Below are 25,233 nucleotides of genomic sequence, written 5' to 3' on the forward strand. Positions count from 1 at the left end.
CAAATGTCACACTATGTCGATAGAGCGATACTAAATCCAGCGACAATGCTTTTCCCGAAAATTCCACAAAGTGCATTTTTACTTTAATAAAACGTAGCTAAACCGCTCAGTCGCCTAAATTCCGGATTTGGTGGAAAAAAAGGCAGCTTGTGTTGTGCGTGAAACATTCGTGATAAAAGTTGTTACGATATCAAGCATCACTCGTGTCGGTAATATGAATTAATTTAATTTTCCTTTTCGTGATGAAAAATCTAATTTATATTGTAAGAAAAAAGAGAGAACTAATTGATATATTTGGGTAATGGAATGAATAAATATATAAAAAAGACAAAAAAAAAAAAAAATCTAAGTGTTGCGGACCTGATAAAGTACACTAAATCCCATATTTATGTGGGTATATATCTCGAGTCATATTATCCAAAAACAAGGGTTCTAAGTTTGCCCCAGGTTGGTCAAGCTTAGAAAAATGCTCATTAAAACCTAGGATGCGATAGAAGTTAGTAGAAAAAATGTCCATCATAACTCCAGTGTGTTTGTTCCATTGGAAACTAACTTCCAATAACTTATGACTTTTCCATAAATTTTGGAGAGGCTAAACAACAATTATCGAAAAATAAAACAATATCTACACTAGAAATATAAGTTAAGAAATACATACAAATTAAACTCTACAACTGCCTAATAATTAATTCAAGCATCACTCGTGTCGGTAATATGAATTAATTTAATTTTCCTTTTCGTGATGAAAAATCTAATTTATATTGTAAGAAAAAAGAGAGAACTAATTGATATATTTGGGTAATGGAATGAATAAATATATAAAAAAGACAAAAAAAATAAAATCTAAGTGTTGCGGACCTGATAAAGTACACTAAATCCCATATTTATGTGGGTATATATCTCGAGTCATATTATCCAAAAACAAGGGTTCTAAGTTTGCCCCAGGTTGGTCAAGCTTAGAAAAATGCTCATTAAAACCTAGGATGCGATAGAAGTTAGTAGAAAAAATGTCCATCATAACTCCAGTGTGTTTGTTCCATTGGAAACTAACTTCCAATAACTTATGACTTTTCCATAAATTTTGGAGAGGCTAAACAACAATTATCGAAAAATAAAACAATATCTACACTAGAAATATAAGTTAAGAAATACATACAAATTAAACTCTACAACTGCCTAATAATTAATTCATAAAATGAAAAACGAATTGTAATAATTTTGTTAGTTTGTGAGCTGAAATCGAAAATCAAAACAGTATGGGAGAGAGGGAGTTTGGGTTTATGATGGAAAAAGTGAAAATAGTTTTGAAGAAGAGGAAGAAGGAAAAATCAAAACCGTGTGGAAGAGAGATAATTTGAGTTCTATTATGTGAGATACGATATTGTGATTGCCAAATAATGGTCACGTGGAGCATCATCTACTATTGGCCATTTGTGTGGTGGCATTTTTTAGCAGTGTACACCCCCAGAGTTTGAGTGGCTCAAGAAGGGTATGATTTGATGCAGTGGTGTCTTAGGATAGTCCCTATTGTAACAACCCGTTTTTCGCTAAGATTATTATATTTATTATTTATATGTGTTTATATGTGCTTATTTGATTATGTGTGTATTTGATTTGGGATTAGTGGATTTTTAGTCTAGAAGGTATTTTAGTCATTTTAAGATTAAGGGTATTTTAGTAACTTAGAATAAGGATTATTTTAGTATTTTAAGGTGAAGAGTTATTTCTACTAAGTTAGAGGTAACTAGTGGTAATTATTTTGGTGTGTTAAATAATCGATGTTTTGGCATGTTTAGCGCGTAGTAACTATTTGGAATTTATTAGTGAGAGCTTTAAGCCCATTATGGTTTGTAGTAACTAAGCCCATTAAGGAGGAGTATATATTCATAACTCTTAAGATAATTAAGGTTAGAAAACATTTCATAACAATTGATAGAGTGGCTAGAGAGAGAAAGTGTGAAGATAGAGAGAAGAGGAAGAACTTTGTAACGCCCACACTAAACGTATCTAGAAAGTTTAGCATGTGCATTATCTTTAGTAGTGGATACATTAAAATTTACAACAAACAACTTTAATGAATAAACACATCTATACAAATTCGTACGTTCAATACAACAATCTTAGAAATCCTATACATTTGTCTAGCAATCACTTGAATCCAAACAATAATCTTCGTCTGGTACGAACATGTACTTGATGATGATCCATTAAGCTACCTGCATAACGTCCTTTGCCACATAATCTGCTGATCTGAAACAAATAAGGATTGGGATGAGACATAATGTCTCAGTGAGTTCTACCTAATCCTAAGTTGTAGGTAACCTCAGGGGAAACCTAGGGTCACCACGTGTCTACAATACAACCGTTCAGTTGATTATACGTGTGTGGAACATGCATACCTAGACGGTCGTGCGTACTAAGGCAGTCATAAGGTTCTACGTATCCTCGTCTACAAGTTTTGCTAGATGCCCCGCATACCATGACGACCATGGGAAACTAACACCGCTAAGTTTGAATATCAAGACATCATGGTTTAATCATATCATATACATAACATGTTATAACTGGACGATCGGGGAAAACTAATATCGTCGACAGTGAGATATCATAAACTTGTTGCAGGGGCATATACCTATACATATCAAAGCATAATCACATCATATCATATTCATAGCCATTCATTATGTTAGAGGCTAGCGTGTAACAAACAATATTATCTTGGTTCATTTTACGGAGTGTATCGGGTGGAGTAACCCCGAGTACAATCCCTTACTTGACCGATGAATTCCTAGCTAAGGTTCATCGAACTCCTCTCAGTGTCGTGCGGGCCTACCTTGCGGAGCGTATCCCGTCCCCCTGGCGTGAACCTCTCGTATCCCCCTTGGCGTGGATAACGGAAAGACACGACACCTACATCTTGCTTAAAGTCTTATTCATACGTAAAGAGCTTATACTTAACTTACATAAATGATCACCACTAGTCTGTAACCTACTCGTTTAGCGGTGAATCATTTCGTGCATAATCTTGACCATACATAACTTATACCTAATGTGCTTAGGTTACATGATGACATACTTATTCTCGACTACCTAAGTCGAGGCTCTAGGATTTCCACCATAATTAGACTTGATTCCTACCCGCATAATTCATATCTCGCTCGTATGCCATTCATCGTTGAACTTGTTAATGTTACTCATGCATTTTATTCATAATACCTCCACATATAATGCACATTAGTTTCTTGACGTTGAGGCTTTGTTAAAGTTATAAAAAATTGCAAAGAAAATCATCGGGCAACATTATGGACCGCATGGAGAATTTTCAAAAATGTTGTGTTGAGGCTGCACGCTTAAGCGTGCAGCATGGTTAGCTTCTGCTTATAGCTCGCTTAAGCAAGCAGTGCACGCTTAAGCGAGCATTCATCAGTCCAAACTGCAGAAATTCGTATTTTGATCCAAAAACCTCAAATTCAAGTGTTTATGCACATATAATACTCCCAGAACATCATAAAAACAATAGGGAATCAATGCATGGTAACATTAACATGTTTTAGACAATCTATGGCACAAGGGGGTCCTATAATCCCTAATTCATAACTTAGTAAAATCATGATTTCTACATAAGATTCACACAAACCCATAGGTAGGTAAACTATCTAAGAACTCACCTTATTGATTCTGAACTCATTCCAAGTTCCAACTCCAAATGCATGTTAAAGATTCAACTCCTCTTTAAGTATCCAAAATCCTAGCCTCAAATCTTGTTCCCAAAGAAGGAGAGATGGAACCAATGACTAATGCTTGTTGCAATCCCTTCTAAGAGCAGAATTACAGTCAACCCAAACCATGATTCTTGGAGGAAGTAGCTTAAAATGGGTTGTGATGATAGAGAGGGGAGGATGGCGCCACTTAGAGAGAAAAAGGAGAACAAAATCTGATTTCCTAAACTTAGAGATAGAAAGATCAAGTGAAAATGAAATGTTTGAGGCCTAAAGTGTAACGCCCGTTTCGATTATTTAATTATTTTAATGAGTTTTAGATCATATTTATATGATTGGCGTGATTTATATGAGATTTATGTGATTTATATGATTTTAGAGAAATTTATGAGACGTTGTGACTTATTTTATTGTTTAATAAAATAAGATTCGAAAATAAAATAAATATTAAGTTGTGGGGTTATTTTGTGAATTTAGAAAGTTTAGTGGTAGAAAGAAGAATAAGATAAATTAGATGAGGGGTTATAAATAAGAGAAGTTAGGTTAGAAAGACATAGAACGTGTACGATTAGTTTTTGGTGAAAAAGGGAGAAAAAGTCAAGAGAAGAGGAGAAGACCTAGAAGTGCTGTGATTTCTACTTTCTAAGGTAAGGGTGAGACGATCTTTCAGTAATATTAAGTCTGCGATTCTGAAATTGTATCTAACATGTTGTAGGTTTAGTTTGTGAGAATTTGGGAATTAGGGTTAGAAGTTGTAAATTGTTGATTAGATGACGGAAACCTGTTGAATTGATGTAGGAAAACAGTGTTCAGACCTTAGAACTTTCATAATACAACGATTAGAACCAGTTTTGGGGTTGAGTTGATGAAAATTGAGATTTTGAGAAAAAGTAATTTTAATTGTTTTTGGGAAATAAGTGACTCTGGGATAAGCTGTTTTGGAGATTTGAAAATATGATTTTTCAGTAAAATATGATAGGATTTGTCGAATAGAACGCGTAGGCGAAAACGGAATTGGAATCGGGGTAAACGGTAAAACCGGGAAAGAAAACCAGGACTGCACAGAGCTGCAGCGCAGGTCACTGGCTACTGCCTGCCCACGCCTGGGCGCAGCTTGCCAGCGCCTGAGCGCAGAAAGGCAGCCCCTCATGGGTGACTGCTTTGTTGTGCCTCCGTTTGCGTGCTGTCAGGACATCGATTTTTGCGTTCTTGTGTCTTTTTTCACACATTTCTGTTTTGAATTGGCCTTAGGTGTAAACATGAAAGTTTTAGATAATTGTGTTAGCTTTCTAATGGTCTTGGTTTGGCTCAAAAATGATTTTTAGATTTTGAGTTATGATGAAAATACTCCAAGTGGGTCTTAGTAAAACTTTATGAAATTTCAGCATAACTATTTCTAAGTTAAACCAAAACTTATGGATTGTCTCCAAACTTCAAAGCTTGTGTAATATGAGTTTAATTAAGGTGTTAAGAGTATTTAACCTATGTTGTGATGAGTCTAACTAGTGGTAGGTTGCCTTGAATTGTTGCCTTGCGATCCTTTTCGCACGTGTAGTCTTGAGATGACCTTGGGGTAGGAAATGAAAGTTATTGATGTTGTTAAATATGCACCTTAAGTATTACTTATGATGATTATGTTGATACGATTCATTCTTTAATGATTATATGATGTATAAGAGCTGTTATTTGCTGCATATGTTGCTGTTTTATTGTTGTTGACCATTAATGTCATAAAGTTGTAAATGTCGGTCTAAGTTGTAAAGTTGTAAGATGTCGTCCAAATTATTGGAGTCATATAAGATGTTCATGATGTTTAAGATGTAAGATGTTGAGTCCATGTATACTCATTAAAAGTTGAGGGCTTGATGCCCTAGAGCGTTTGCTCAAATATGTTGGGGGCTTGATGCCCTGGAGCCTTTTTACGCTCAAATATGTTGGGGGCTTGATGCCTTGGAGCCTTTTTACGCTCAAATATGTTGGGGGCTTGATGCCTTGATTGGTACCACATGCATTTGCATTGTCAAGATGATTTAAGATGTTAAGAGTTGCATAGTCGAGTTGAAGTTGCATAGTCGAGTTGAAGTTTAAAATAATTACGTTGTTGGATTTTGAAGGATAAATATTTATTTATTCAGTTTATGATTTTAAGAAAAGAATGTGACATTCCGTTATGATTGAGAAACTCTGAGTTTTATTATGAAATTTTTATGTTGGAAAAACGGAGTGTTACATAAAGCACTTATATACTCCTTGTGTGCAAATACCATATTGCCCTTGGTCTTAAACGTGCTCATTTCAATACTGATACTGAACCTGCTCGCCTGACATTACACGACAATATCCTCCGATACAATTATCATTTATGAACACTCGTGCTCTGATACATTCATCTGATGAAATTCCAATACTGACGAGTGGGATGTTACAAACTTGGAGGAGAAGAAAGTTAGATCTAAGGAGCCAGAGGGGGGTTGAACTCTAAACTAGAGAAATTGAATGTTAATGCTAAGGGGGATAGTTCTATTTCATTAAATAAGCTAGAAAAACTTATTTTCACTTTTGCGTCATAATCACTTTTGAATGAATTATGATTTTGAATGTGATTTTCGTGCTTATGATTATGTGATAAATTTGAGTATGTGAATTTTGTTAAAATCTTGTTGTGGTTACTTAAACTTCATGGTTTAACTATATTGAAATTATAACTTTGAAGTTTTAGCTTAAAATGTTGAAAATAATGATGTTGTTGTTACTTGATGATGAATTCATGATGAATATGTGATAAATGTTGTTCGGTATATGTTGTGGATGTGAATTCATGAATTTGAAAGTGATATATGTGTTGATGGGATTAGGTTGTTGTGTTTGATGAGTTTTTGTGAAAATGGGTCACAAATGGAGAAGTTTGATTTTGATGAATTGGAGTGAATGGATGATGTTGTTGTATTGAATTAACATGAAGAGATTTTCTGTTTTGAAATCATAAGTTTTGGGTATGAGATTGTTTGGGAGAAAATCGGGTTTTTGTGTAAAAAGTCGTTTTAAACATTTTTGTGAAATAAGTCATTTTGGGGTGAGTTGAATTAAGTTGTTTTGGATCGTAAAACTATGTTCTCAAGTATAGTTTGGATGATCTAAGTGTTTGGGACGCGTTGGCAAAAATGAAATTGAAAACGAATCGAAAATCGAAATTTTACGCTCGAAAATGTGAAAACGAAAAATCTAAAAAATCTGCCTGTCAGAGTAGCACGGTAGTGCGTGTTTTCACGTGATTGGGTAGCACAAACATGCTTCTGTTGGCACGGTCGTGCCAACCCCTCTGTGAACGAAAACCCTGATTTTTTCACTTTTTAACGGTATTTTATGTAGACCATTGGATCCCAAACACCTAAAGCTGATTTAAAGGACTATAATTGGACTTCTAAGAGTGATTTAACATAGTTTTATCTTGGGTATGAAATTGGTTTTGAAATATGTTAAAAATGAGACGAACTGTGAGTTTTTGTGAAAACAAACGAACCTTGTGAAACCAATATGCTATGATTGATTATCCTATATGTTAGATGATATGTAGGAATGTTTTTAATGATATGTAAGAACATGGAAGCCTAATTTGTTGATAAAATTGAAACTAAACAAATTTTGGAAAAAAAGACGAACTTTACCGAAATTGAGTTTTATGAGTCCAAAACTTGTAAATGGATTATATTCATGTTTATATGATGAAATGATGATGCATCAATGTTTGTTGAGTGTAAGATAGGTTTTTTATTTTGATGTGGTGAGTTAACCGTCTATTAACGATTTGTGTGTTCCTGAGACTATGTTGTTTCTTAGTGGTGATAATTGTTGATGATGTTTATGATGATGACTCATTTGATGTTCATGGCTTGTTGATTGCGTGGATGTAAATACTTGATGATGCAATGGTGGGTTCTTTATGAGGATATTATATGATGGAGGGGTTATATAATATAATGTTGTGATTGTTGAATAATGTTGAGGTGATGGTTCATGGATGTATAACTTAGGAATGTTTATGCTATACTTTATATCCTTGAATATTTACCATTTGAATCTATATTATTTGTGGAATATAAACTAACCATAGTTGTTATTTAGTTGACTGCCTACCTAATTCGTATGAATGAGTAAACGGCATACAGGAGTGATTTGCCTTTGCTTGTGAGTATGCTTGAGGACTAGCTTTGGAGCTGTCTCGTTTCCGTTATGCTTGGAGTCTAGTTTTAGGGCTCTGATTAAGGTGTCGGTCTTTTGTCGTTTATGAGATTTGTCACTCATTATGTTGAGATTTGAGATTATTTTTGGTGATGTATTATGATACATGTGACATGACTATTTTGGAGATTTTATTATGTGATGATGAGATGTTATGATATTATTCCGCTGTGAATTTTGAAAAATTAATTATGTTAATTTTAGATTAATTAAAGATGTAGCATCTAAACTTTTTGAATTATTGTATTATTTGCGTGATTTATCACCGTAAGGGTTTAGGGTGTTATACCTATCTTTTTTTAAAAGAAAAGTATCCCTTCTTTTTCTTTGACACAATATTGTGTCCATACGTCATAAGTTTTTCTTAATTTTATATATCTGATCAATAAATTTGTTTTTAGTCAACACTTGAGTTTATACAATAGACATTAGCCATGATTAGGGATGGCAAAATGGGTTGGACACGTCGGGTTAACCCGTTTAACCCGTCATTTTTAGCAGGGTGGGTTGAGAATTTGAACCCACCACAAGTAGGGTGCCCGCTCCGCCTAACCCGCTAAAAAGTCGAGCGGTGACGAGGCTGGGTGGGTTGGCCCGTTGGGTTGATAGGTTATAAAGAAACTCTCTTTTTCAGTTCTTTTTATTTATAAGTCACAGTCAATTTTCCAATTTTCACCTCCATATATTGGGGAAAAATTCAATTAATTTTATCACTTTTGTTTTATGATTTTAGCTAGCCTTATATTTTTAACAGTTACTTAATTGTTAACTCATAAAGTTTTTATTTTCAATGTCTTATTGGTTTATTATAGAATTTTAGAAGATATAATTTATATGCTTGAATAATTATTTTTATATTTTTAGTGGAGTCATTAGTTATATATTTATATTTCTTTAAATTGGCTTTAAATTTATATATTTTTACATTGTTTATGTGAAGATTTTAATTAATATATTTTTTTTAATCATTGACGGGTCAACCCGCCAACCCGTCGGTCCACCATAAAACGGGGACAGGGTGAGACTTCCAACCCCTTTTTCTCTAGTTGGCCCTCCCCGATCTACCCATTATTAGACAGGTTATTGACGGCGTGGGACAGGACAGGGCAGATTGACCCTTTTTGCCATCCCTAGCCATGATTGATATTTATAATCATTAAAATAATATTTTTTTTAGAGGAATATACAGTTTAATTATTCTGTAAATCTCTATACCATTTGATATACATACCCACATAAATATGGGATTCTACTAACTATATATAAAAATAAATGCCTTATGAATTTCCATTTTTGCCTTTAGGAGGGGCAATGTGGTCATTCAATAAGTCCTATATGTGGTTGAGTGCCACCTCACCAATTTTTTTTAAGGGTTAATAGTGTTTTACCCCTTATAATATAGGTAATTTCCGGTTTTCCCACCTGTACTTTTTTTTTTTTTGATTTACCCCTGTAAAAAAAAATTGTTTTGGAATATCCCTTAATAGGTCATTCAAAAACCAACTTTTTTTTTTTTGCAGAAATTTTCGTTTTTGAGTGACATATTAGGGGGTATTCCAAAACAATTTTTTTTATAGGGGGTAAAAAAAAAACTTTTATAGGGGAGAAAACTGGAAATGACCTAAATTACAGGGGGTAAAGCACCATTAACTCTTTTTTTTTTTTTAACAATTTTCCAATTTTTATATTTTTAACTATTTTCCAATTTTTTGTCCCAAATTCAGTTGCTTCTACACTGCCTTTGTGGAAGATTAAGGTACCGTTTGACCAAACTTTTTTCAACTTCTCTACATTTTTATGGAGAAGTTAGGCCAAATACAATATCAATTAAGTACTTACTAAAAAAAATACTTTTTTTGAATGCATAAAATTGAATTAAATGAGTTTTAGCCAAAATTGGTTGAATATTATTTCAAAAAACTACTTCTCGAAAATTTATTTCACGCTGGGAACCTTTTCTTTTATTTTTTAATATTATATTTCAATATATTTTTTTTATTCCATTTTATTTTATTTTATTTTTTAACCGTTCCATTTAATTTTTTTTTACAGAGGTTCCATTTAATTTTATTATCATTTTTTTAAAGGAATTTTATTATCTTTTTATCACTTATATATTTAATTTCAATATTGTTTAATAATCTCAACCTCACAGATATTTTTATTCACACTGTCATTTAATGATACCAAATATTTTTATTTCCTTTCTTCAACCTCGCAAATATACACACACACATTAGCGTTTAGAGTCATACTTTATGTCCGCCTTTCTGTTTTTTTGTTACACTAATGCGTATAATTTTTTTTAGCGTTGCATAATGCGTACGATTATTTATATAAAATTTTGATTTTAATTAAAAGTTGAAGTATATATGCCTAAGAAAATTATACTTATATATATTTTTCACATTTATATTGTAACAAACTACGCATATCTTTGCCCTCGTGAGCTTAGCTCAGTTGGTAGGGACAATGCATAAAATATGCAAGGTTCGGGATTCAAACCCCAGCCACCACAAAAAAAAAACTATGCATATCTTTTTCTTATTAAAAAAACTAAACATATATGCTAAACATATATGTTTCAATGACACCAACAATGTAATAAATATAATATAATATAAATTCTTATCTTTTTGAAAGATACCAAAAATATGGTATTCTTATAACGAAATTTGTTATAGAGTATAATTGAAAAAGAAAAAACCAACTATTTTGATATTATTTATGTTATTATTTCAGCCTCCTTAAATTATTTCTCCTATTCTTTTTTTTTATTTTTATTTTTAAGCAAAAAGAGGTGCAGATGGTGAACCAACTGCAACATTCTAGAAATATATAGATTAAAGGAAACAAGAACAAAAGGAGAAGAGGGACATAAACCAAAACCTTCTCAAACAAGGAAAAAACAATACAAGAAAAACATCACAAGAAAAAAGAAAAAGAAAAAGCAACATAAAACCAAAAGAAAGCAAGGAAAGAAGCGAAAACCACAGATGGAACTCAAATCAATTTGGAGGTCTACCCCTGGAGCGAGTGTTATGAACCTGAAAACGTTTCTGCACGTTCTTTTTCTTAGTCTTAGACACCTCAATAAAAGGCTCTTTTCAGCAACAGAACGGTTTTTCAAGTAGTTAATAGCTGCCTCTCTTTCTTCCTCGTCAGTATAAACCCGAGGCACACTTGCACAAGCATCATTGCCCTTCAAATATGGCCGCAAAATCTCTAAATCATGAGCGATGTTAGGATTTAAAACATCATTAGAAACCATGACATTGGAAGAACATAAACCATACCAAGATGGGGGATCTTGAATATAATCTAGGTCCGTCACAGCATCACTCCAAGGACCAACTATGCGCATATCAGGAATATCGTTGCTGTGTTGGTCTTCACCTTGTATTTCAGGCATAATTTCAACATGTGTTGATTGAACCTAAATTGCCCCAACGAAAGCGCTAGAATATAGTTCTTCCTCAAGGTTTATAACATCACCCACTAACACATTAGTTGTTACTTCCTTAGACCTCATTATGTCAAGAATAATAGGATCTTCATCAACCACAGCACTACAGCCTTGTGCATGCCTTTTAGGGACATTCTTAACAAGATTTTCTTTAGTGGTCACCTTTTCACGAGCAATTTTGTTGGCAGGATCTTTCTTACAATGATTCGATGAATGGCCAATAGAATTACAAGTGAAACAAAAGTATGGAGGATGTTCATACTCAATCTCTATGTCAAAAGCAAAATTATCTCTTTCAACACATAGAGTATCAGGAATAAATCCAGCAAAATTGATATCTACTAGAACACGAGCATAATGACCAAATGAATTGTTTCTAGTATTCTCATCAATTTTTATAGGTGTGCCAATAGCCCCAGCAATCTCAAAACGGATTTTATCTCGCCAATATTCTAGAGGAAGATAGTGAAAACGTACCCATACCTGACTGTGTGTTTGAGTCTGTTTAAAGAGATTAAAATCTGGAGACCAGCGCGATAAGCGTAACACTTCCGGCTTCAAGTTCCAAGCGCCCTTTGACCAGACACTTCTAAGATCATCCGCAGTTGAAAAGCGAAATTCAAAAAAACCTCTACCCATAGGAATCATCTTCCATTGATCAAGAGGTTTCCATAATTGTGACAGTTTAGCATGTAAGTCTTTATATGACAAAGGCTTATCCCCTTTAGACAACACTAATCTACCATGGAGGTAATTGTTGCAATTAGCTAGACGAGATTGGTAATCATCCTCCGAAATTTTGATTGAAAGGGAATTACCTTTCAAACAAGGTTTCGGGAGATCAGACAAAGGGACGTTCACTTTGTTGAGAAGAACCTGTGCAAAACTACGAGTTGAGACAGGCTTCAGAGTAGGCTTCGGCGTATGTGAGACCAAGCAAGGCCAAGGACATACGAATTGCGCCGTAAGACCAGACATAGCCCTTTGAAACCTACAAAGCAGAAAACAAAAAATTTGCAAGCAACAGAACAGATTGCAGTATTAGATACACCAGTACAGAACAAGTATCAGATACACGCAGTACAGTTGCGAACAGATTGCAGTATCAATCGGACCCAACAACAAGGAACAAAAACACACCAAATCACACCCAGAATCGAACAAATAAAGGCACACAATCAGTCCCAAAATCGACACCGTGAGTCAATCGGAACCAAGAACATGAAGCAGAGAGTTGTGTCTTGAGGACCGGTGGACACCCAGAAACGAAAAGGAGAGAGATCTCGAGAAATGGTGAATGGCATAACCACCGTGTGAGGTGGCGCCGTTCAAACCCTTGTCGGGTTACTGTTCATCGGAGTCCATCTGCACGTTTTCAATTTCCTCTTTCATCTATTTCTCCTATTCAAATATTTAACAAGTCCTTTATATGACAATAATTTGTATTCATGTTACACAAAAAAACGTCATTGAGTAATTATAGCATTTGTAAAAAAAAAAATATCTTTTATATTATAAACATTTTTACCTTTCAGAAAATATTTTTAACATTTTTTATTTATCATATTAATTCATAATAAATTCAAGGTTTTGTCCTCATGAGCTTAACTCAGTTGATAGGGACAATGCATAAATATATGTAAGGTCCGAGGTTCGAACCCCGGATGATGAGTAAATAATTAGCTAGTTTTAATATAATATTTAGTGTCGTTTTAATTAGATTTAAGTTTATTTTATTTTAATATTATTTCCTTTTTGAACTATTTTACTTCAATTGCATATTATTATATTTCAGGAATAAATAGTTGATGGATTGAGTCTTGGAGCAAAAGAAAGGAGTCTGGAGCTGATTCGGAGCAAAAATACGAAGATTTCGAGACAAAAATATGTCTCCCCCAAGTCAGAAGCTTGGCACGGCCCGTGCTAAGGTTGGCACGGCCGTGCCACCTCCCAGGACAGCCTTTTGCTGCTTTTGCTTAGGATTTAAGCTACTCTATTCTGGTTTTGACCAAAAATCCCGCAGTTGCTTGTGGAACATTCTATTGATGTAATTGCTTAGATTTTAAGTCGAATGTATCCTATAAATAGAGTAGCTAGCCATCAAAAACAAAATCATCTTTTCTTGGAATTCAATAAGTGACAATTGTCTTTCTAATAAAAGTTCTTTTCTTTATTCTTTTATTTCTTTGTTATTTACTTTATGCTTTTCTTCTTCTTCTCCATGTCTACGATGAACATGAGTGAGTGGACTTCTCTTGTCTTGGGATTGTTGGATAAGTCTAATGACATAATCAGGATCAAACCAAGCCTTAAACCTTAATTTTATGTAACCCTAATTTCTAATCTAGATTCACCGTTTTAACATGAATTAACCATTATCAAACTGTAGAAGCGAAAGTGGAGGGTTTGATAATTGTTAATCCATTATTCCAAATATCAATTCATAAAACGAAAGTGGAGTTTCGATATTCGAACAAGTGAATCTAGACAAGGATTGCAAAATATGAAAATAGTCTAGCAAACCTTGAGACACATAAAGTTTCGAGCTTCAAGGATTCCAAAGGCAATCACCCATGAAAATAGGTGTGGTTGTTGGAGGAACACACTCACTGAGACCGAAAGGAGATGTGATAGGCCAAAGAGAAACTTGTCTTTAGAGATTAGGTCTAACATAAAGTTATAAGTTTAAAGGTTTGGTTTGTAAAGGATTTGTAGCCATGAGTGAACAATAATCCCAAGGCTCTCTTTTATTATTATTTTCTACCGTTTAAAAACCCCAACATTGCAATTTATTCTCTTCTAATCATCAAATTAAAGTTAATTGAATTAAACAACTCCCTGTCGGAACGATACTCTCTTTTATTACTACTTTGATAGACCGTGCACTTGCGGTTTATCCTATCAAGTTTTTGGCGCCGTTGCCGGGGAGTTAACTAATTTGATTAAATTTTTGCTTAGTGATAAAAATCTTTCTTTTTCTCTTTTTATTTTCTTTCTTTCTTTCACCATTAACTTTTTTAAAAGTACAAAATAATATCAACATGGCTGAAGAACGTACTTTTAAAGAGTATGCAATCCCTTCTACGGAAGAGCCACATGCTATTATTGTGTACCCAACGGTTGAGGGTGAAAATTTTGAAATTAAACCTGCACTCCTTAACTTGGTGCAACAAAATCAGTTTTCTGGCGACTCATGGTAACCTATAAAGCAAACCAAGAAGCCATAAGGCTGCACCTTTTCCCTTTTTCCTTAAAAGATAAAGCTATCACTTGGTTCCATTCTTTGAAAGTTGGTTCCATCACTTCATGGGATCAAATGAGGTGAGAATTCCTTGCCCGGTTCTTTCCCCCATCTAAAATCGCCCAACTAAGGGCAAAGCTCTATCAATTTACTCAAAAAGATGGGGAGTCTCTTTATGATGCATGGGAGCGTTTTAAGGAAATGCTTATACTTTGTCCCCACCATGGAATGGAAAAGTGGTCAATTATCCACACTTTTTACAATGGTTTGTCATATACTGCTAAGATTTCTGTTGATGCAGCTGCAGGTGGCGCTTTAATGAACAAGGATTTCACAAAAAGCTTATGCCTTGATTGAAGATATGGCTCTAAACCTCTTCCATTGGAACGATGAGGAAGCCGTCACAAACTCTTCACCCTCTAAAAATGAGGCAGGTATAAATGAAATCTCTTCCTTTGACCATCTATCTACTAAGGTTGACGCACCATCTTAAAAGTTTGATAACATGAATGCTTATGCTGTCACACCTACCTCTATTTCAACTCCATGTGAGGCTTGTGGTATATCTGGCCATTCTAGCATTAAATGCAAGCTAAGTAGTGTTGAACAATTAAATTTTATTCAAAACAACCAAAGGATAAATTTTAACCAGAATCTTCATAAAAATCCCTTTGGTCAAGAAACAACACTACCGAGTCATGCAAATATTCAAAGAGTCATTCAAAAGTCTAACCTTGAACTTTTAATGGAAAATTATCTTTTTAATCAATCTGAATAGCTCCAAGAGCTTAAGGATCAAACTAGACTCTTAAACGACTCTATTGCTATGCTTACATCAAAGGTCGATTCCATTTCCTCTCACAACAAAATCTTAGAGACTCAACTCTCCCAAGTTGTCCAAAAAGTTAGCCAACCTAAAACTAACATAATAAATGTTGTTACACTTAGGAATGGTAGGCAACTAGAGGACCCCGTAAGAAAGAACAAGCCTAGTGAGGTTGAGAAAGAGATTAGCGAACCACAAGGAGAAGAAACTAGGGTAGATAACGAGAACCACAAGGTGAGGAAACTACACCACCCCCTTTCAAACCAAAAATTCCTTTCCCACAAAGGTTTGCTAAGTCTAAGCTAGATGAACAATTTAAGAAGTTTATCAAAATGATGAATAAAATCTACATTGATGTACCCTTCACCGAAGTTCTAACTCAAATGCCTACCTAAGCTAAATTTTTAAAAGAAATTCTTTCTAAAAAAGGAAAATTGAGGAGTGTGAGACGGTGAACCTTACAGAAGAATGTAGTGCCATCATCCAAAACAAATTGCCACCTAAGCTTAAGGATCCAGGAAGTTTTTTCCATACCTTGTGTGATAGGGTCCGAAATAGTGAAAAAGGCAATGTGTGAGTTTGATGCCGTTGTCTCTTTACGAAACGTTGGGAATAGGGGAACTTAAGTCAACAAGAATGACCTTACAATTAGCAGACCGTTCCGTTAAATACCCAGCTGGAATTATAGAGGACGTCCCGGTCAAAGTAGGAGAGGTGTACATCCCCGCTGATTTTGTTGTGATGGAAATGGAGGAAGACAACCAAGTACCAATTCTTTTGGGAAGACCATTCCTTGCTACCGCATGGGCCATAATTGATGTTAAGCATGGTAAGTTGGCATTTAATGTTGGTAAGGAGACTGTTGAATTTGAACTTGCTAAACTAATGAAAAATCCTTCCATTAAGGACTCTTGTTGTATGATAGATATAATCGACCGTTGTGTGAAAGAATGCTCTTTAGCATCAACTACACAGGATGGTTTGGAGATATGCTTAGTAAATAATGCAGGTACAAAGCTAGAAGGAGATGTCAAAGCTTACGAAGAGTTATTGAATGAAAAACCTCCCATGGAAGGTTTGAATGTGGAAGAGTTAGTGAAGGAAGAACCATCACCTCTACCAAAAGAAGCACCAAAAGTGGAGCTTAAACCGCTCCCGCGGAATGTAAGGTATGAATTCTTGGGCCCTAACTCAACTTACCCTGTTATTGTCAATGCAAGGTTAAATGAGGTAGAAACTGAAAAATTACTTTGTGTCCTCAAGAAATATCTTAAGGCTATAGGGTATACCATCGATGACAGTAAAGGAATAAACCCCTCATTGTGCATGCACAAGATACTACTTGAAGAGGACTATAAACCCTCCATTGAACATCAAAGAAGGTTAAATCCTAATATGAAAGAAGTTGCGAAAAAAGAAGTTTTAAAACTCTTAGATGCAGGTGTTATTTATCTAATTTCTGATTCTAAATGGGTTAGCCCCGTTCAAGTAGTGCCTAAAAGGGATGGTCTCACAGTTGTTAAAAATGATAAAAATGAATCCATTGCAACTAGGACTGTCACTGGTTGGAGAATGTGTATTGATTATAGGAAGCTTAACAAAGCAACCCGTAAAGATCACTTCCCACTCCCTTTTATAGTCCAAATGTTAGAAAGGTTAGCTAAGCATTCATATTTTTACTACTTAGATGGTTATTCCGGATTTTTCCAAATACCTATTCATCCTAATGACCAAGAGAAAACCACTTTCACATGCCCTTTTGGCACTTTTGCCTATAGGAGGATGCCTTTTGGTATTTGTAATGCTCCCGCTACTTTTCAAAGATGCATGATGTCTATTTTTTGTGATTTTGTTGAAAATATAATGGAAGTTTTTATGGATGATTTTTCTGTGCATGGATCTAGTTTTGATAATTGTTTGACTAACCTGGAAAAAGTTTTGGAAAGATGTGAGCAGGTGAACCTAGTTTTGAATTGGGAAAAATGTCACTTCATGGTAAGAGAAGGAATTGTCCTAGGACACATGGTCTATGAACGGGGTATAGAGGTAGACAAAGCAAAAATTGAAATTATTGAAAAAATGCTACCTCCCACCTTGGTCAAAGAAGTAAGAAGTTTCCTAGGGCATGCAGGGTTTTACCACCATTTCATTAAGGATTTTTCTTCGATTACTAAGCCACTAACAAGCCTGCTTCTTAAGGATGCAGATTTTGTCTTTGATGATCTATGCCTAAAAGCATTTTGCAGGTTAGAGGAAGCTTTAGTCACTGCGCCCCAATCATACAACCACTGGATTAGAACTTACCTTTTGAGATAATGTGTGATGCAAGTGACTATGCGGTTGGGGCGGTGTTGGGTCAAAGAAAAGACAAGAAGATGCATGCTATATACTATGCAGGTAAGACCCTAGATGGGGCATAGGTAAATTATGCCACAACAGAGAAAGAATTGTTAGCAGTAGTCTATGCCATTGACAAATTTCGGCCATACTTGGTAGGATCAAAAATCATTATTTACACAGATCACTCGACGATAAAATATTTGTTAAACAAAAAAGATGCCAAACCGAGGTTGATCCGATGGATTTTGCTCCTCCAAGAATTTGACCTTGAAATAAAAGATAAAAAGGGCACTGAAAATGTTGTAGCTGATCACTTGTCCCGTCTTAGGGAAACCAATGAAGATGAGTTGCCTTTGGATGATTCCTTCCCGGATGACCAACTCTTCTTATTGGCACAAACTAACGCACCTTGGTATGCAGATTTTGTTAATTTTCTTGCAGCAGGAGTACTACCACCTGAATTGAGCTACCAACAAAAGAAGAAGTTCTTCCATGACCTAAAACACTACTATTGGGATGAGCCTTACCTCTTCAAAAGAGGCTCGGATGGAATTTTCAGAAGATGCATTCCTGAAAACGAGGTAAGTAGTATTTTAAACCATTGCCACTCCTCTCCCTATGGTGGCCACGCCAGTACTCAAAAAACTTCTTTCAAAATTCTTCAATCTGGTTTTTGGTGGCCATCACTTTTCAAAGATGTGCATCTCTTTGTTTCTAAATGTGAGAAATGTCAACGCACCGGTAATATTACTAAAAGAAATGAAATGCCTTTGAATAACATCCTTGAAGTAGAAATTTTCGATGTATGGGGTGTTGACTTCATGGGACCATTTCCCTCTTCTTTTGGAAATCAATACATATTGGTGGCAGTTGACTATGTGTCCAAATGAGTTGAGGCCATTGCCTCCCCCACTAATGATGCACATGTAGTCATGAAATTGTTCAAAAAAATTATCTTTCCAAGGTTTGGAGTGCCAAGGGTTGTAATAAGCGATGGAGGGTCTCACTTCATTTCTAAACATTTTGAAATTTTTTTACAAAGGTATGGAGTGAAACACAAAGTTGCAACACCCTATCACCCACAAACTAGTGGACAAGTTGAAGTCTCCAATAGACAAATAAAAGCTATTCTTGAAAAAACTGTTTCAAACTCTAGGAAAGATTGATCAAGTAAGCTCGACGATGCTCTTTGGGCTTATCGGACGGCTTACAAGACTACAATTGGAATGACTCCTTTTAAACTAATATATGAGAAATCTTGTCACCTTCCGGTTAAGCTTGAGCACAAATCTTATTGGGCAATAAGGAACCTCAACTTGGACCCAAATTTAGCTAGCCAAAAAAGAAAACTTCAATTAAGTGAATTGGAAGAACTTAGGTTAGATGCCTATGAGAATGCCGGTATTAACAAAGAAAGAACTAAAAAGTGGCATGACAAGCATATCCTCAAAAAGGATTTCAACAGCGGTGATCTTGTGCTTCTCTTTAACTCTAGGATGAAGCTTTTTCCAGGTAAGGTAAGGTCAAGGTGGTCTGGACCATTCCAAGTTCGCAAGGTCTACCCTTACGGGACAATTGAAAATTTTTCTGAAGAGACCGGATCATTCAAAGTTAATGGCCAGAGGTTAAAGATTTATAATGCAGGAGAGACCATTGAAGTAGAAACTACTTGGGCTCTTAATGATCCTCCTTAAGAAACTATGCCTCCACTTTCGTCAAGCTAGTGACAGTAAAAGAGCGCTTTGTGGGAGGCAACCCACAGATTTAATTGCTTTCTTTGTTTCCTGTTATTTCCCTTTGTTTTGTAGGTAATTGTCCGAATATGATGCGAAAGGAAAGAAAAAAAATTGAAGATGGAGAATCAGAAAGGTGGCATGGCCCGTGCCTGTATTGGCACGGCCGCGCCTGTATGGAAAGTGCATGAAATCACCAAATGGCAAAGTGGTGGCACGGCCCGTGCCTGTATTGGCACGACCGTGCCAACCTGACAGACCCCCAGGGTTCAATTTTTTTATTTCTTAGCAAACTGTGAGCTTTCCTATTCCTTCTTCTTCTTCTTCCTCTACTCTTTTAATTTTTCTTGTTTTTGAATCATTGAGGACAATGCTTCTCCTAAGTGTGGGGGGAGCCTAATAAAGTGTCTTGAGTCGTAGTGTTTCCAAACTCCCTTGAACTTTATTCTTTTGTTTTGATTTTATTGCGAAAGGCATGATTAAGTAGCTTGTTTATATTGAAAATTATGGCACAAAATTTTTTGTTGTCTTCTCTTAAAAGGTTGTTTCTTGTACATGAAAGTGATCTCTTGTGTTTTTAGTGTTCTTGCTATACCCACATCATGTTCTATTGTGAAAAATTCTCCAATGAGAAAAGCACTTAGTTGCAATCTTTGAGCAAGTGTATGAGTAGGTATTTTAAGGAACACGTTCTAACCTTAATGGTAACTTAGATCCTTAAAAGTCTTCAGAGTAAAAGTAGTATAAGTTTGTGTGGTAAATAATGTGATTTATTGTTATAATGTGTTAAACCAAAATGGGGCGGGAGAATATCACCAACACGTGGAGGAAAGGACACCCTGTAACAGCCCGATTTTTCGCTAGATTTATTTTATTATTTATTTATGTGTGTTATATGTGCTCTTATGTGATTATTTGCCTCAGTGTGTATTTTTTGTTGGGAATTGTAGAATTCGGTGTTAGAAGGGTATTTTGGTCATTTTGGACTTGGGGCATTTTGGTCATTTTGAGAGTAGGGGTAATTTTGTAATTTTGCTGAGGATTATTTTTAGTACTTAGCAAGAGTGGTTATTTTACTAAGTGCTAGGGAGTTGTAGTGAATTGTTTTATTACCGGTAGGTGACCGTTAGTATTACATTTTACCGTTAAGTGAGTAGTAACATTTTTGGGTTAGAATAGAAATGAGTTAAGCCCATTAAGGCATTGTGAGTTGAGCCCAATTAGGTGGAACCTATATAAATTCTAGTTTGTAGTGAAAATAGGGTTTTACCAACATTTTCACAATTGAGAAGAGATAGAGATAGAGAGAAGATAAGGGTTTGAAGAGGAAGATCTAGAGAGAGCTAGAGGAGGCTAGAGATTCAAGCTTTGAGAGCTAAAGTGAAGCCCTATTTGATTTTGTGAAGAATTAAGGTAAGGGGGTTAGTCTTTAATCATAATCTAGTAGTTTAATTTCTACCCTAATTCTTTGCATAATTGTGGTTAAGTGGTTAATTTGAATTTAGTTGTAGAAATTCGTGCTTAATTTTAATGACATGATTATGTACATGAATTAGATGATAATTGTGTCGTTGTTGTTGATTTTGTATGTTAAAACGGGTTTATATGTATATGACATGTTCTTGAGTGAAATTGATGATGAATAATGTTATGGTTGTTAGATTAATGATGAATTCATATTCAAATGTTGTTGTTGTTGTTTTAACATGTGTTGTTGATGAATTGATGCATTGGGTAGCATGAATTGATGAATTGGTGATGAGAATGGTTGTTGTTGTTGAAAGTTGTGGAAGTTTGGTGAATTGATGAATTTTGATGTGTTGATGTTTTTAATCTCAAAACTTGTATATGTTCAAGTGTTTTGAAGTGTATTTGACCTGTAAACATCTGTTGGATTGAGTTTTGGGGATTGAGATGATCAAAATTGGGATTTTGGGGTGAAAAATGGTTCAAACCCGTGAAAAATTATGCAAGACTGATGAATGTTCGCTTACGCGAACCGGAAGCGAGCCGTAAGCGAAGAGCTACTGGAAGTAGTTCGCTTAAGCGAAAAATACTTCGCTTAAGCGAAATGCTCTCTGACAGCATTTCTTGTTTCACGTTCTTGTGTCTTTTTCGCACGTTTCTGTTTTGAATTGACCTTTGGTGTAAACATGAAAGTTGTAGATAATTCTGTTAGCTTTCTAATGGTCTTGGTTTGATGTGAAAATGATTTTTATATTTTGAGTTATGATGAAAATACTCCAAGTGGGTCTTAGCAAAACTTTATGAAAATTTTAGCATAACTATTTCTAAGTTAAACCAAAACCTATAGTTTGCTTCCAAACTTCGAAACTTGAGTTTTATGAGTTCAATTAAGGTGTTAAGTGGTATTTAACCTATGAGGTGATGGATCTAACTTGGTTTTGTTTTGTAAATGAATGGGTTTTGCAAAATGATACCATGAGACGAACTTTGTGATTTTCATGATTTCGTCGCATTTAGCCGGTGATACGTAATTGTATGCTCTACTGCACTTATATGTGGCCTAGGGGTATACTTAGTTGAGGCATTATATCTTGTTTACTTGGTTTTGATTCAATAGCTTCAATTATTTTAAAAATGGGATAACGAGAGACGAACCTTGTCGAAAATAATCTTTAAGACCAATTGCTTGGTAAATCTTTCGTGAATGGTTTTATATGATTAATTGAGGATATGTGAGTGATTGTTGAAGGTTGAATATGATGTTTATCACAAGGTGTTGTATTGTTCCACTTACTTGGTTTATGAGAAGTATATGGAATTGTTGTGATATATTATGTAGTTGATGTTGAGTTATGATGATGATGTTGATGTATGTTGATAATTATGATGATGATGATGATGTTGATGTTGGTTGATAATTATGATGATGATTATGTTGATGATAATGTAGTGATGACTCTTAATTGAATTATGACTTGATTGATTGTGTGGACGTAAATACTTGATAATGCAATTATTGTTGAGTTGATTAATGTAAAAGGATGTGTACTTTTACATTGTTGTTCGTGGACATATATGTTGGAGTTTTTGCATTATTGGGTCTTTACTTGTATGTCCATGCATCATAGTCATATTGAGTCATATGTTGAAATGTAAAAGGAGGTGTACTTTTACATAGGTGATTTGTAAGAGAGGAGGTGTTCTCTTACATATGATGTTTTTGTTGCATCATGGGTGACGACCTTGAGGAGATTTGGTACCACATGCATATATGTGTCGAGTATAGGCGCATTGCATATTGAAATGAAATCTTGTTGTATTACGTGAATGATGTTTGTTGATGATAAGTGTGTTTGATGAATACATACTTGTGACATTTGGAATTGATTGGTTGATGAATTGCGTCATAATTGAATATGTGACTCTATGAATTGTGCAATTTGTTGAATGTTGTGATCTATGTGAATTAGTGTATATGTACATTGGTGAATTTTTTTGACGGTTGTGAATAAATGAATTATGCTCTAATTGCTTGAATTACTTGATTGTGCTTATATACTTGGTGAAGCAATTTGATGATAATTATTTTAATAATAATGATGAGGTGAGATTTGTATATGTGTGTGTGTGTGTGTGTGTATATATATATATATATATATATATATATATATATATATATATATATATGATGTGGTGATTTCTTTGATGATGATGATTGATTGCTTATAACTTTTAAATGATGAATTGTACTTGTTGAGTTAAGCATGCTAGATGAGTAATGAGGTGAGTAATATTTTCATTGATTGATGTTGATAAATGATGAACTCTTGTCGATGACTTGATTAAAGAATAAATATGTCTGTTATGCTATGATAATAATGTGATAGCTTGAGGTGCAAGTAATGGGGGATAAAAATCATGTGATGCTAGTGATGACAGTCCGTCATTCCATATTTTCAGAGTCTTTTTAGTTAAGTTTTTAGTCTATTTTATTAGTTTAGTAGTTAATTTGGAGTCAATTTAAATAAATTGTCATTTTCTAATTTATTGAGTCAAGTAGTGTATTAGTGTCTATTATTATTATGGCCAATGACCAAATGAAATAAGGAAGGTGTCACATACCTTAGAGGCTAAAGAGAGTCAAAAGAAACATGACGAGGGATGGATCATTGGATAAATTGAAAGAAATTGGTGTACACTAGGTTGATCTATTAATTAGATGGAGGTGTGAATACAAAAGCCAGTGGGCCAAAGATAAAAGCAAACGTGGGTTTATACAAAAAAAGAAGTGAATCAGGTCATGGGATATGAGCATCACGGTTCGGCAAACTATGTATATAAGGAGGGGAGCAGCCTTCACGTTTTGGATATTGAGGTTTTGGAAAGAAACGCTTTTGGTGACTCATTCACGCAACACAAGAAGAAGAAATAAGCTTGTACATGGGGATGGAAAAGAACATCAACCGTACCTATTGAAAGAGAATTGAGGAGCAACGCCGACAACGACGAAACTCTATCGGTTCATTTTCTTTACTATGTTGTTTATGTATTTGATCATGTCTAGCTAATTTCCTTTGATTAGGTCATAGATGATTTTGTTCTAGCTCATGACTATGTAATCTGTAACTCTGAATTATCATGAATGTTATTCCAGGTTATTCAGTATAAATTGTGCGTAATGCTTTTATGATTCTGACCCAATATAATTGATCTTAGAGATTATATGACTGCTGACACCAGCTTATAACTCAGACATATTTATGCTGTTCAATTTAACGGACAATCTAGGGATGGAAAGTTGTTAGGTTGTGATTCTAAAATTAACGGATTTAAAATCTTTGATGATTATAGGTTCACCTAAGGAATTAGGGAATTATAATTAGAAAAGAGGACTCTGAGCCAAGGGATTGACCTGAGTTATTTTGTTAATTGTCGTAAACTGAATAGCAATCATATGATTTAGATGCAGATTACTAATGAGTGATGGACAGATGAATCGAAAGACTTAATCCTTTCTCTAAACATATTTCAAAACCAATTTTATTCTTCAGTCATTTGTTTACTTTTTATGCAATCAAACCAACTGCCTAAGGCAACCCCATTTACATATATCCTAAATATTAATGAAATTGCTAAGTAGACATTATAACAGTTCCTGTGGATACGAATTAAATTATTACTTCGATATAAATTAGTACACTTGCTAATTTTCTATCAAGTTTTTGGCACCGTTGCCGGGGACTGTTGAATTATTTCAGCTTGGAAATTTCATTATTGTTTAGGATTTCTGTCATTTACATTTTTTTTGTCTATATTAAAAAATTGAAAAAAATATATTATGATTTATGCTCTTCATATCTCATTGTACTTTGCTGCTAAAAAGTTTATCCAAGTTTTGCAGCTATGATAGACAGGTTAGTAGATAGGTTACGCCTTTATGACACAAAGGAGATTGTTACGTTGGAGTATGAAAAACATTTGCTTTCTTGGAAGATAGAACAATGGGACAGTCAAATCTCAAGATTAAATGCGAGATGTGATCATAAGGCGAATCATCAGGGTACAGATTGTGAAGGGCTGAAAGAGCTTATCAACGTCGATTACAATACTCAGCTTCAAAATATTTTAGATGATTTCTTGATATTAAATCAAGTTTCATTTGAAAAATTTGAAGTTCAGTGTGGTGATCTTGTTGGGAAAGA

At 34.7% G+C, this 25,233-nt stretch overlaps 2 protein-coding genes and 1 non-coding gene across 3 annotated transcripts; 1 reads left to right on the forward strand and 2 right to left on the reverse strand.

Moving 5' to 3' along the window:
- Positions 1-10,739: 10,739 nt before the first annotated feature.
- On the reverse strand, positions 10,740-12,621 carry LOC146955510 (uncharacterized). Its single transcript, XM_085710873.1, has one exon. It carries the CDS (start codon positions 12,400-12,402, stop codon positions 11,395-11,397), a length of 1,008 nt encoding a protein of 335 aa, XP_085566999.1. The 5' UTR covers positions 12,403-12,621; the 3' UTR covers positions 10,740-11,394.
- A 2,167-nt stretch (positions 12,622-14,788) lies between these two features.
- Positions 14,789-14,895, reverse strand: LOC146955511 (small nucleolar RNA R71). The gene has a single exon (XR_015025202.1). It is a non-coding gene; the product is annotated as a small nucleolar RNA R71 (small nucleolar RNA).
- A 4,162-nt stretch (positions 14,896-19,057) lies between these two features.
- Positions 19,058-19,525, forward strand: LOC146955512 (uncharacterized). Its single transcript, XM_085748613.1, has one exon. The coding sequence runs from the start codon at positions 19,058-19,060 to the stop codon at positions 19,523-19,525; it is 468 nt and encodes a 155-aa protein (XP_085604739.1).
- The last annotated feature ends 5,708 nt before the right edge of the window (positions 19,526-25,233 follow it).

The sequence above is a fragment of the Medicago sativa genome, chromosome 1 (genome assembly GCF_051527215.1).
Source record: "Medicago sativa cultivar Bolivia chromosome 1, Bolivia_mono, whole genome shotgun sequence".
In the NCBI taxonomy this organism is placed as follows: domain Eukaryota; kingdom Viridiplantae; phylum Streptophyta; class Magnoliopsida; order Fabales; family Fabaceae; genus Medicago; species Medicago sativa.

What these genes read in the sequence shown, in the direction of transcription:
- LOC146955512 (XM_085748613.1), top strand. Translation starts at nt 19,058, where the DNA reads ATGACTCCTTTTAAACTAATATATGAGAAATCTTGTCACCTTCCGGTT.
- LOC146955510 (XM_085710873.1), bottom strand. Translation starts at nt 12,402, where the DNA reads ATGTCTGGTCTTACGGCGCAATTCGTATGTCCTTGGCCTTGCTTGGTC.